The 13,340-nt window shown below is 40.5% G+C and overlaps 1 protein-coding gene across 4 annotated transcripts in view; it reads right to left on the bottom strand.

Annotated features, from left to right (window-relative positions):
- Positions 1–13,340, bottom strand: part of LRRC49 (leucine rich repeat containing 49) — a 138,346-nt gene that overhangs the window by 105,514 nt on the left and 19,492 nt on the right. For all 4 annotated transcript variants that reach the window (XR_002087059.2, XM_019477609.2, XM_006268804.4 and 1 more), the window contains exon 7: positions 4,946–5,012. Coding sequence is in view for 3 of the 4 variants with exons in the window: in XM_019477609.2 (XP_019333154.1) it covers positions 4,946–5,012 (67 nt within the window). In the remaining variant the exon portion in view is untranslated. The remainder of the gene's footprint in view (positions 1–4,945; positions 5,013–13,340) is intronic.

Below are 13,340 nucleotides of genomic sequence, written 5' to 3'. Positions count from 1 at the left end.
AGTCACTCTACTGCAGTGGTGCTCAACCTTTTGGCCCCACAACCCATGACTAGCACAGAGCCAAAATCAGACCCCGCACACATTGCATGCTGGGATAGGGTCCTGGAGGCCCAGCTCTGCCCCCTGCATGCTGCGATCAGTCCCTGGGAGCCCAGCACCATCCCTTCCCACAGGGATTGGATCCTGGGGGCCCAGCACTGCCCCCTCCCATCAGAATTGGGCCTGGGGAGCCCGATTCTGCTCCCTTCCACCTTTGCATGCCAGGATTCAGCCCTGAGAGCTTAACACCAGTCGCTTCTTGCTGGGATTGTGGATCCTGTGAGCTCAATGCCACCCTCCCCTGCATGCCAAAATTGGGCCCCAGGGGCCCAGCACCATTCCCTTTGGGGCCCCCACAATGCAACTGCCCCCACCCAGCACTGCCCCCACCCAGCACTGTGCACTGCGATCAGGTGCCAGATTCAAAGCGCAGGGCCCAAGGCTCCCTATGCGTCTGGAGATTTGGCAGGACAGGAGTGGCAGCACTGCTCCCCTTCTGCCAAGTTTCTAGGCCTTGGGGAGCCCTGCAGGATGGATGACATGGTGCTGCAGGCCAGATCTGGCCCATGGGCCAGAGATTGAGCACACCTTCTCTAATGAATGGTAATTTTGGTTTCTGACACTAGAAATGAAAGGATTTCTGGGCTATAAAATAAAAACTTGCCCAGCCTAGGCCTAATTCTGCTAATCCTGCACATTTGAAATTGATGCAAGTACTTGCACATTAAGGTACTTAATATTACTAAGAATAGCAAAACCAGGCACATAATAGTCATCTAGCTGTTTTTATAACTACAAAGCAAATTTCATCATAAGCATTTTTCACATTGTTAGCAAGTCCAGTTCATTTAAGTTCTCTAGAACTCAACTGGGGGATAAAATCTCTCTCTTTTAAAAAAGGTATTGTGTATGATTGCTAAAGAGGCTATTCCACAAAGAATTTTGTACTTGTGTTTGGAAAAATTTCCACTTATTAATCACTGTAAGAGTAAAAACAATTATCATATTTAATCCCATTGGAAAAGCTACACACACACACACCTCAAATTAAAAGTTTGGACCATACACTTATGTTTGGCTTTGGACCCTGCTGATCAGCTGTTGTAGTTAATACATTCTGGAATCCTAAACTGCCTCTTTTGATGTTCTGAAACTTAATTTTGTGGTTGAAAGAGAAAGCTTAGGGTATGTTTGATTTGGAAAGGTACATTTTGGATGCTAACAGAAAAATGGAAGGCTGCTGTACAAAAGGGTCCTGAGAATCTTAAGAAGAAACAGAAGCTTATAGTTCTTATGCAATAAGAAATAAAAGACACATAAGTAAAACAAGAATAAAACTAGGTGTCACATTTTTCATGTCATAGCACATGTTCCTAATAATCTACAAACGTATTTTATGCACCTTAAACAGTTGGTTTAAAAGGCATCTACTGAACTTTAAGCAAAGATGCGTGTATACACACATGCAAGCAAAACTAAAAATAAGAAACATAGACAACATACAAGATTTTTCAACTTGAAGATTCCTTGCAAAAAACTGGCAAAACCAGACCAAAAAAAAAAAAAATGCCAGAAATCAAACCTCATGCATTACAGGAGGCAGGCATGAGGAAAATATATATTCATGAATGGACTATGGGTTTTTTTTTCCATATTGACAATTCAATGAAAAATATTCAGCACCTACAAAACAAAGCAACAAAACTAAAAATCCCATTTGCAGGCCCCAAACATCTATAAACATAAACTTCACATTTTTGGGCTTTTTAAACTTTCTAAAAGGAAAATATGGATCAAATTCAGGGGGTTGAGTATTGCCCTGCCAAAAAACTGGAAGTAGCTGATTCTGGTACACAACAGTGACTAATAAACTGTGGGCAAAAATCTACCCAAAGTTATATAGATATGATCTAATGGCAGCTAGATTATACATTACGTGTACAGTTCTTAATGAAATCAATGAAGTGCCAATGAATTCAAAGAGTTACACAAATAAGTTTGAGGGGGAAAAACATCCGATTCTATAAACATGTATGTCATTTGTTAATTGTACAAGATATACAGCAGAAAGCCAAACTATTACAACCCAATCAACCATATGTGGTAACTCTTTGTCCTATGATGTGTAGTTAATCAAAAAAATTATTAGCGACTACTTTATTAGCAGTCATGTACAGGCATTACATTTTTATTGGAAGGATAACCACTCTCCCAAAAGAAACTAAAATACACAAGCATTTGTTCAGTTTCTCCTAGAGGAAACATGCCCTGGATGGTGTTTCTTTCAGACAGGTTGATACGTGGAAGATCACCCATGTGAGACAGTTTCTCTCACAAGAATGAACACCTGTATGCTTCTGATAGACTCCTCTGTGATTGAGATATTTCTAGCAGTGGAAAAATTCCTAGCAATTCCCAGGAGAAACTTCCACTGCTAGAAATGAACACTTGTTTATACCCTTAGTCATCCACACCAACTATATCCATGTTCAAAAGTCAACCTTCAATTTACAATACAAAAACATTATTAACCAAGTAATTTGCAATGTTGTTTTGTTATGTTGTATTTTCAGTCTTGCAAATAAAAACCAAAAAACCCCAACAAATCCATATTATTTATTAGTTATATCTTGTTTATAATTTATTTGATTTAAGCGTACTAACACAGCACTGTATTTCACTTCAGGTTTATACAAGATATTAGTGAACAGGCCACTTTCAGGGAGTTTTTCACTGAAACTGAAAGTTTTCATAACTATAGAGATCAGTCCAAACTAGTGCAGTTGTTCAGCATACTACTTTACTCTCAATGACTTTTCCCAATTGTTGAATTTCCATTTTGGCTCATAAAGTCTTGTGCCTGCACACTACAACTATGAAGCCAAAGTTTAAAAAAAAAAAGTGTGTATAAATTCTTCACAAAAAAAAACAAAACATATGTATCTGTATAAACGTGCATCTTGCATGAGCATTTACTGCAACCACATAACTAATGAGGACTCCTGGCTTTCTGTTTAAAAGTCACAAATTCTCTGATTAAAAAAAAAAAAAGGCAAATTCTCCAATTAAAAACCCCAAAATCTGCATTTTTCTGTGATAAAAATGAAACGCCACACACACACACACACACACACACAGAATTGAACACAACATTTTATTGATACATTTCCAAATTGTTTTAAAATGGTAAGTCTACCAGCGCCCCAATGACTACAGTAAAATAAATTCTAAATACTTATAAATTCTGGCATATGATTTTGGGTTTATCATAGAAAATCAGAGCTCTCCCAGGACTGTTTGCTAACCAGGACACAGGTCCAGCCATGGCTATGCCCCCACCACTGCTTTCTGGAGATGAACAGCCCCGATATGCCGGTGCCCTGCCAATGCCATTGCCCCTCATTCCTGCTGGTGCCCCTCACTCCCCACCCACAGCCCCCCATCCCCACCAGCCACCGGGGCTAGGGACCCAGGTGAGCAGCCCCCTGCAGCAATGCCCAAGCCCCGGCTGCCACCCACAGGAGGCAGTGGCTGCTGTGGCAAAGCAGAGCATGGAGCCTGGCTCCCCCTCCCTCATGAGTGAGGCAGGCAGAGCAGAGCCTGTGGGGATGGTGCAGATGCAGTCTTCCTGCTGCAGGCTTGAAGCTCCCCACCCTGCTGCCCTCCCCCAAGGTTTCTGTGGCCCAGTGAGCAAGACCTGGTGCAGCAGGGCAGAGCTGGGCCAGGCAGGAAGCTCGGTGCTGCTGCTAGGAGCTCCGCACCACCATGGCAGTGCACCGCCTGCCAGTGCAGCAGGAATGACGGGCACAACTCTGCGCCACCACCCCCACTGTTGTCAGGAGGGAAGGGGGCGCCTCAACATGGCAATGCAGACCTCACAGCACCGACACCAAGCTTCTCTGCCCAGCCCTGCTGCACTGGGTCCTGCCCACTGAGCCACACCCACCACACACAAATCTGGGGAACACACGCCCCATATGCCCCTCCTAGGAGCATACATATTACTCTGCCCAAACTTCTGAACCAAGCAGTAACATAAGCAGCAAAAATCAGTGCATACCCTAATCAGATCTGGAGTCCAGGACACTTACACACTGCCTTTTATGTTCAGGAAGATCATACATCCCTGACCATAAATTGATTTAAGCACTTAAGCTATTTTATACATGTTTTCCATTTATTTTACAACTAAATATTTCATCTGATCTCTCTTTAGCCTCTTCTGCACTGCATACAAAGTGCATCAGGAATATAACAATTCCCTTTGACCCCTTTTGTCTAACATAGATATTACAATTAAAACTTTGCAGTTAAATGGTGCCTCAGAAGTTCTAGATCCATTAATGATAATCAGTATTATTTGCCCATTTTAGAAAATGGGCAAACAAACAGAATAAATTACTCATCTATGGAAAGGTCTATGTTACTAGAAAACTAGGAACAAAAAGTACATATAATAACATCACTACCTCCTTTATATGCTTTATTCTCTGTACACGCATCTAGAATTATTGTGCATATATAAGGAATCTATTTGTACCAGTGCTTACAATAGAAGGAATTCAACATTTATTGTATATTGTAACAGTTTGAATTTTCTGACAATACAATTAAAAATATGCTAAACAAACTTGTTGTTTTACGTGATTTGCTGCTGTTATCCAAATATTTAGTTATTTCAACTTTTAAATAAACTTCTTCTGTTTTCTTACACTGTCAGAACAAGATCGAACTTAAAAATTAATCAAAAGGGGAATAATGCTGTCTGCAAACTTAACAAAAGAGCAGTTGTGAAACACCTTCTAAATCCCCTTCCCAAAAGCCAGCAATAGAGGAAAATATATGCATCTAAATCAATTTTATTTGCAAGTGACTTAAAATACAAATTACATTTACTGTCCATTACCTGATTTCCGTGAAGATCCAAAACATCAAGATTCTTTAAATTCTCCAAATTTGAGATTTTCTTTATTCTGAAATATTTAAATGAAGGTATTTTAGGTAATATTAGTATTTCCACATTTTAGTAAAATCATTTAGTCTATCATTTATTCCTGAAAAAGTATAATGCAAGAAATAAGGCAAAAACAAACTGAAAGAAACATCTGTATTTCATACCAGCTCAGGACATAAAGGACTCTAATCATTATAAGTATTAAATAAAAGCTAAAAATCATAACACCAGCATGTTTCTGCCACTGGAATAAAAAGGGAAACAAAATGTATTTTCCTATACAAATAAGGTACTGATAGCTCTATTATTAACAGAAGAATATTGCCATTGAACGTTCTAAGTGATTATCTTTGCAGGGGTTACAAAATGAACAGGTTATTTTGGGAAATACTTAATGAACCTAGGTAACTATAATAAAAGATAGTCTTTGGGCACCACAGCTGCAGTTTTCATAACATTTTCTACTTCCATTGTGGGCTGTAACTACATAATCCTGTATTAGCCTTGGGTGTCCATCAAGAATTCAGTACAAAATGGGTATGTAACATAGGTCTAATTATTTGGTACCACATTCAACATGGATTTGCATTCCCCAGCAAGTTAAAATGCTGATAGAAAAAAAAAAAAATTTGGCTTAACTTAGTCCATAAGGTATGTGAGCTTTTTCTATAGAAAAAAAATTCAATTTTTCCTTGAAAATCCATTTTTAAAGTACTTTAATATAAAATATGATAATTTATGTAAATTTGAGGGAAATTAGTACTCCTTTAACTAGAATTAAGGATTTTATGTGACTGGACTAACTGTGAAGGTGCAAGAGCTGTTGGATAAACTTTCCAGGACACCTGAAGCCCAAACGTTCTCGTAACTATACAGATATCACAAAAAAACCTTGCCTTGGACATTTCCTAGACCAGGGGTGCCTAACATGCAGCCCACAGGCCATATTTGGCTGCTGGAGCCTCTTCATCAGGCCCCCAGTGCTGCCCCTGGGCCTGGTTAGATTCACACAGAGCATAGTGCACACCCACAGCACTGGGCCAGTCTGTGGGCAGGAGCTAGCCCAGAGAACCCTTCCTCTTCTCCTCCCCTCTCCTTTTCCCCAAGCATACCTGTCCCAGTGGCTACTCCAACCAGCCTGGAACCAGTGCTGTGCTGATCCTGACCAGCTAGAACAGGCACCGCATGTAGCACAGTCTGGCCTGAGATGCAGCCATGCTTCACACCATGGCCCCCTGGCTGGATTGTGCCATACATGGCACCCATTATGAGACATGGGCTGCCCATGATGTATGCTCCAGCTGGTCTAAAATGCAGAGCTGCGTGCAGTGTGGGTCCTGGACTTGCTGGAGCACACCACATGTGGCACAACCCTCCCTGTTATATTCTATCTTCTTCACACAGTTAGAGTGGCCAAGGTCTGGAATGGGCTCCCAAGGGAGGTGGTGCTCCCCCCTACCCTGGGGGTCTTCAAGAGGAGGTTAGATAAGCATCTAGCTGGTGTCATCTAGACCCAGCACTCTTTCCTGCCTATGCAGGGGGTCGGACTCGATGATCTATTGAGGTCCCTTCCGACCCTAACATCTATGAATCTATCCACTCTTTTCTTTTTTTTTTTTTAATTTTTCTTCCACTGCTATGCTAGTTCTCTTCTCCCTCACTACTCCCCTTAACCCCTTCCTCCCATCTTCAGATTTCCAGGATCTCTTGTTCAGCTTCTTTTTTCTTGCTTGTAGATGATGTTACTACATCCAGCTTCACAATTCAGTTCATTACTAACAGTATTTTCCATGTCTGATAGAAAACACTAGTTCCAGCCATATGGAAAGTCTACGTAACCCGAAGCCAAAAATTGTGTAGTAAAACTGTGCATTAACTTTCCAGTATCTTGCTAGCTGTGACCAAAAGTACACGTAGTTTCAAAACATACCTAATTCACCCACCCCTGACATGCCATCAAGGAGCCCGTTTCATTTGAACTAAGATATGAGATCTGGGGGAAAAAAAAAAAACAACTAATGCCCATTCAATCTAATGCCACTAAATCAATCAGTCATTAACTATGATATTACAGACCATCATAAGATTGATATTTTAATGCATGGCATATGGTAGGAGCAAACTGCTTAAGTTTAAGGAAAAAAAAAAAAATGATAAATACAAAATACCTGAATACCATTTTATCCTATATATACACAGAATGTATTTGTAATATAAACATTACCTATAAACTTGCAAGAGAACTAGCCTACCAGTCTAATGACAAAAGTGGAACATTGCTCTTTGGGGGGGTAGGAAGTACTGTGACCTAGTTCTTGCCTCTGCTCCTGGAGCCAATAATACAGAGGCAGCATGCCCAACAATCAAGCCTGGGAACAATGAGAAGAGAACAGTGGCCCCATAAAAAAGCCACAGTAGCTGACACAGAACACAGTGGACAAAGACCTGATCTCACCATTCTCAGCTACAAGAAGTGATAGGTTTTTAGGACTTCATGAAAAAGGAGGTTCAGGGGTAGGAGAAGGAGTCAGGATACTAACCTAGAAACACCGGCTTCTTGCACGTATCACAGATGTTACAGGTAAAAAAGTGCAATAGAGCAAGGGAAGAATGATTTCTGGTCCTGACAACATCTTTTCTCAAGCCAAGGCCTAACAGACCCTGAGGGGTTGTACTGCTTTAATGCTTTTTTCTGACTGCTGAGTCAAAGATTAAGTCATTATATTATTATAAAGCCAACAGCATCACCTACTGGTTGACTACTTAACACCACATATATTATGCACGTTCTGCAAAAACAAATTATAAAATTTTTAAAAACCCACAGAACAAGTTAAAAACAAAAAAAGTGTGTTAATAAAAGCAGTGTCTTCACGTAGCCATTTATCAAAACGCAGCTCCTTGCTGGTTCTCTCCCCAAAAATACAGCTTTCGTATACAGCAAAAATATATCAGTACTCTAGTGTTTAAAAACCATAAATTTTGTGGCATTATAAGTCGGGTTGAAAAATTTCCAGATTAGATATTTAGTGCAACAATGCAAAATAGCACTTAAGGACACAACCTAAATCCCCCAGTAATCTATACTACATTATTATAATTCTTCACTATTGAGGGATATCAAAGGAGAGGTGGGGGTGAGAAATGGAATGGCAAGGGGTTAAAATAAAACACTTCCTTAATAATCCACCTGATGAGCTACCTAAAAAAATTATTTCAAAGCAAAGATAAAAACCGTTTTTGCTGAAGGCAATCAAGGCAGGTGAGTTGAACAGAGCCAAATCTTCTAGTTTTTAGTCATAACAAGTATTTCTATTTAAGTAATTACAATATTTGGTAGTTTGGGGTTCCTACCAATACTAAAGAACCAGAGAATCAGTAGAAAAGTCTGCTATCTTCCTCTCAAGAAACTGGAAGCACATAAAGGAACCAGTTAATTGCCTAGTTTGTGCTGTAAACCAGACAGATTACAAAGCTAATTTTCTGCTATAAATGCAGGCCTTAAATAGCATATCCTTTACATTAACACATTTTTATAGTCAATCATCATTAGGAAACAAAATTACATTGTCCTTCCATGTGTATTTAAGAAGAAAACTTCATGGAGTTTTCCCTAAGTTTCAGGCAAAAGGCAAAGTTGTTTGTTTTGTTGCATTTCATTTGGTAGAGTGGTGCAGGAAAAGCATTCCGCAAGAGCCACAATTAGCATCTCTCTTGTGACATTGTCAGCATTTACTAGCTGAAGGTGATAAACTGATGTATGGGCAAAAAAAAAAAAAAGACAGAAGTGTGTGATGACTGGAGATGGATTACCCGAGATCAAAAGGCTAAATTGATAAGGAAAACGCAAGCATGTTTCTGTAGATCAGTTTTTCAGTAATAAGCAAACATGTTTTTTTGTGCAAAATGCTGTTTAAAGAAATCAAATTAAGGAAGAAATGGACTAAAAAAAAAGAGAACCTTTCAGAAGTGGAAGGGCCCACACACACAGAGCAATTACAGAGTTCTGGTTGGTAACAAGTCGGTGGCAACTCCATCACATGCAGGTTGTTGACACTTCCTTGATTTTGGCAAGATCAGCTTTTTATGCACACACATACACAAACCTCTAACAAGATGAAAATCATAGTTATAGAAGTGCAATACCAAAGGCGAGCATTTAACAATATGAAAGGAAATGCAAAGTGGTTTAGAAAAAGAAGCTCAAAAAGATTTAAAAACTTTAATGGATGAACATGGACCCAATGACTGTTTAGACCAGAAATGACCAACACACACAGCATATTAAGAGTATTTTTCCAATAGTTCCTAAAAATGAACACCAGGACACATTCAGCTATACCTTTTACTTCAGGTCTGGTCCTCTTTTAGTTGAAGCCCCAAGTTTGGAGGGGCAGGAAAAAAACAATTCTGACTCTTGGTCAATCTTAAAAAGAATATTGATTGTTCTATTTGTTCTAACAAATGTTGGTATGAATGTGGGAAAATGGGAACACTCATATATTTAGTGGGACTGTTTAGTTTCCTTGAGCTTTCTGAACAGAAGCCTCCTCCTAATTTTTCTTATTAAACAAGGGGCTTGTTCCCACAGACTCTTTCAGTTGAGAAAACCCAATTATGAAAATGAATTCCAGCAAAAATGAAAAGGACAACATTTTCTCACAGTGATGTGTTTATTTTGGGAGACATATATAGTCTGTTCCCAACCTTACTATGGTTGACTAAGATGTAGAACATAATTCTTTTGAAAAGTTTCATTCCTGTTAAATACAAACTCATGATTATTTAAATGTATGGTTCCTATTCCTGAATACCAGAACAAATGAAGGACACACTCCATGCAAAAGTCTATTTACTATTAAAATCCACCCTACCTGTTTTTCATTATTAAAAGTATCAAAAATACCTTACTCTGGATCATTTCAGCCTATCTTCAAATTTGAAGAAGTTCCTTTAAAGCAATAAAAAAGTAACATGCAAATAGTTCAAGTTTTGTTTAAAATTTAACCTTAAAATACAATCCTGTCCCAAATATTTTTAGTTTTAAATTTAGCGTACCAAAATTTCAATGCAATTTTTACCTTGTTACCCATGTAAAAAAGAAACTTTTACCAAACCATTTGCAATATATTTGGTACCCTATCAAGTTTGCATTTTTAATACCAGTAATGCAAAAAAAAAAAAAAAAAAAAGTTTAAAAAAAATTAAGTCTAATATTTTAACTTAACAGGTAAAACCTTTTTCTTTCTTGTGGATTCATTAATATCTCAATGGAACCAGTTCTTCCTTGTTATAACTTGCAGCAACAAGAAAAAAAAAAAAAAAACCTCTTTGATTTCTGTACACAAAACATATTCATAACATTTCTGTAGTTAAAGTCATTATGCTCACAGGAATAACTGTTGCAATCCCTGAAAGAAAGGGGTTAAATCTACTGTTTCTTTTTTTAAGTCTTTTAAACCAATAAGTGAAGCTGAGGGCAAGACAGATAAGACACCTGTGTTTTAATGCATGTTTCTATGGAAACTCTTTGGACTGGCGCCTGGTATCTTATAACCCAAGGCTGTTCTTCATTTTTATTCTTGTCAAACTAAACTGATTCAAGTTCATGTAGATTCCATTCCATCCTTGTCAGCTAAGTAAAAAAGCACCCTGATCACAGGCAATCAAACAGAAAGTAGGCTTGAAAAAAGAGAAGTTTGCTATAAAATCCAGAATCAAGCCGAAAGAAATCAGTCATAACAAGGAAATCTGATGAACAGTATGGCAAGCCTGATGTTTGAGAGAGAAACGTTCAGTAGTACCCAATTTGTGGCTTATTTCAGTAAAATGTAGCTCAGGACCAACACACCAGGAAAAATCTCCTGCACCAAAGACGATTTATGAAATGCCCAAGGAATCAGCTCCTGTAAAGCCAACATACATAGTAACTTTTCAAGGAGCGCTGTCTATTTTTCCAATCAAAAATAAGAAAGCACGATTTTGGCTGACTAAATCCAAGACTATGCTGGATCTGAGAGAGACTTCCACAGAGATGAAGTTATCCAGAAAATTCATACCAACTTCAATAATTATATTTTAGTTATACAAGAACTTGAACTTAAATCTTAATGTTCTAATGAAACCTGCTATCTAGCCATCTGTAAAGTACTAGTGAAAGAAATGTAACTACACAATCCACAAACTATAGGACACGTTTACTTAAATCTTTATATCTATATATTTATGACTTTGCTTAAATGTTCTGATATCCTAGTGTTTATTTTGAAACATGATGATGGACCAAAATCCTTATCAGTTATATCAACACAAACCACTTAAAATCTACTACACAACTCAGACTTTCCATAAACGTTATGATCAGAATCTAACAATTTATGCTCTGTTGTTCATCAATACTGAGCATTAAAACAATATTTTGGAACTGAAATTTTATTGGCTGGCCTTTTTAATCTCCACTGTGCTTTAACTACGATGATGAACAAACGTGTAACTCAGAAAAATATCTTTATTCTTCACGAAATAAGATGGGGAAATAGGACTTCCTAAAAAAAAAAAAACAAAACAAAACAAAACCAAAAAACTTTAACAAGCAAAGCTTCACTAGGCTTCCATTACAATACATTGGACACAACTACACGACATTTACTGCAGAGCTGATTAATTAGCTCTGTGGTAAAGTCTCAGTATCTACATGTACGGCTTTATTAGGGTACAGAAAACTAATTAAATCCCCCATAGACTAGTACTTGCAAATGCAAGTACTAACCCATGGCAGCATTATTTAGCATTGCAGGCTGGCAAGGGGCTGCTTGTGGCTGAGGAGAGTAGGACACGGGGGGCACCATGTGCATGTGTGCATGCCCACATATGCACATGGCCAGCAATGAAGCAAGGCAGCAGTAGACAGCAGCTCCGCCAGCTGCCTGCAGGTAAGTCTATACAGGGAGGAGGACGTAGGCAAAGCATGGTGGGGCAGAGAAGGTGGACTGAGGTGGCAGCAGCCATGGTGAGGGAGGGAGTGGGGCAGGGTTGGCAACTGGGGCTGCAACTAAGGCTGGGGGGTTCTGCTCAACTGGGGCAGTGCCTCAGGCCAGGGCAGGAATACACAGCCAGAGGGACCAGCTAAGGGAGAACAGAGCCACAGGCAACTCATCTGGGGGTTTGGCAGGGGAGAGAGGGAGGGGGACAGTTCCCTGTCACTGTACGCATTCCCAGGGATGGGTCGGGCACCAGAAGCAATGCGTTGCAGGGACTGAGGGAGTACACGTGCCCCTCGAGATTTGTGTGTGGAGCAGAGGAGAATACAGGCTGCCCATGGGTTCAATGTAGACAAGTGCAGGGTGCTGCACCTTGGGAGAAGGAATCCACAGCATACATACAGGCTGGGGAGTTCCCTTCTTGAACGCACAGAGGCGGAAAGGGATCTTGGAGTCATTATTGACTCCAAGATGAACATGAGCCACCACCAGACCGCAGCCAGCAAGGCCAGCCATACCTTGTCATGTATCCAAAGGTGCATCTCAAGCCGGTCCAGAGAGGTGATCCTCCCTCTCTATACGACTTTGGTCAGGCCACAGTTGGAGTACTGCATCCAGTTCTGGGCCCTGCACTTCAAAAGGGATGTGGCCAGCCTGGAGAGGGTTCAGAGGAGGGCCACCCGCTTGGTGAGAGGACAGCAGGATAGGCCCTACAAGGAGAGACTGAAGGACCTGAACCTGTTCAGCCTCAGCAAGAGAAGGCTGAGGGAGGACCTGGTGGCTGCCTACAAGCTCAACAAGGGGGATCAACAGCAAACAGGCAGAGCTCTTTTCTCCCCAGCACCACCTGGGGTAACGAGGAACAATGGTCATAAACTGATGGAGAATAGGTTTAGGTTGGAGATCAAAAGGCAATATTTTACAGTTAGGGTGGCCAAAATCTGGAACCAACTTCCCAGGGAGGTGGTCCTTTCCCTACCTTGGGCATATTCAAGAGGAGGTTGAATGATTACCTGTCTGGGGTCTTGTGAACCCAGCATTCATTCCTGCCTGTGGCAGGGCGTCAGGCTAGATGATCTGTTCAGGTCCCTCCTGACCCTAGCTACTATGAAACACTGTGGGGCTCAGGTATCCCCACCTTGCTGCCGTCCTCCTGGGGGCCTCTGCAGTCCAGCAGGCAGGAGCTGGAATGGTAGGGTAGAGCAGGGCAGAAGCTCAGTGCTACCACTGTAACCCCCGAGCCAAAGTAAGGCACCTCCCACCCAGCTGGGAGCACGGGGGGCGGATGACAACGACACAGCTCCAGACCACCACCTCCACTGCTGCTGGGTGGGAAGGGGGCACCTCATCGTGGTGGCACAGCTGGT

This window comes from Alligator mississippiensis, chromosome 11, assembly GCF_030867095.1.
Source record: "Alligator mississippiensis isolate rAllMis1 chromosome 11, rAllMis1, whole genome shotgun sequence".
NCBI lineage: Eukaryota > Metazoa > Chordata > Crocodylia > Alligatoridae > Alligator > Alligator mississippiensis.
Note: the sequence above shows the minus strand (reverse complement) of the source record. Positions and strands in the feature narration are given on the sequence as shown.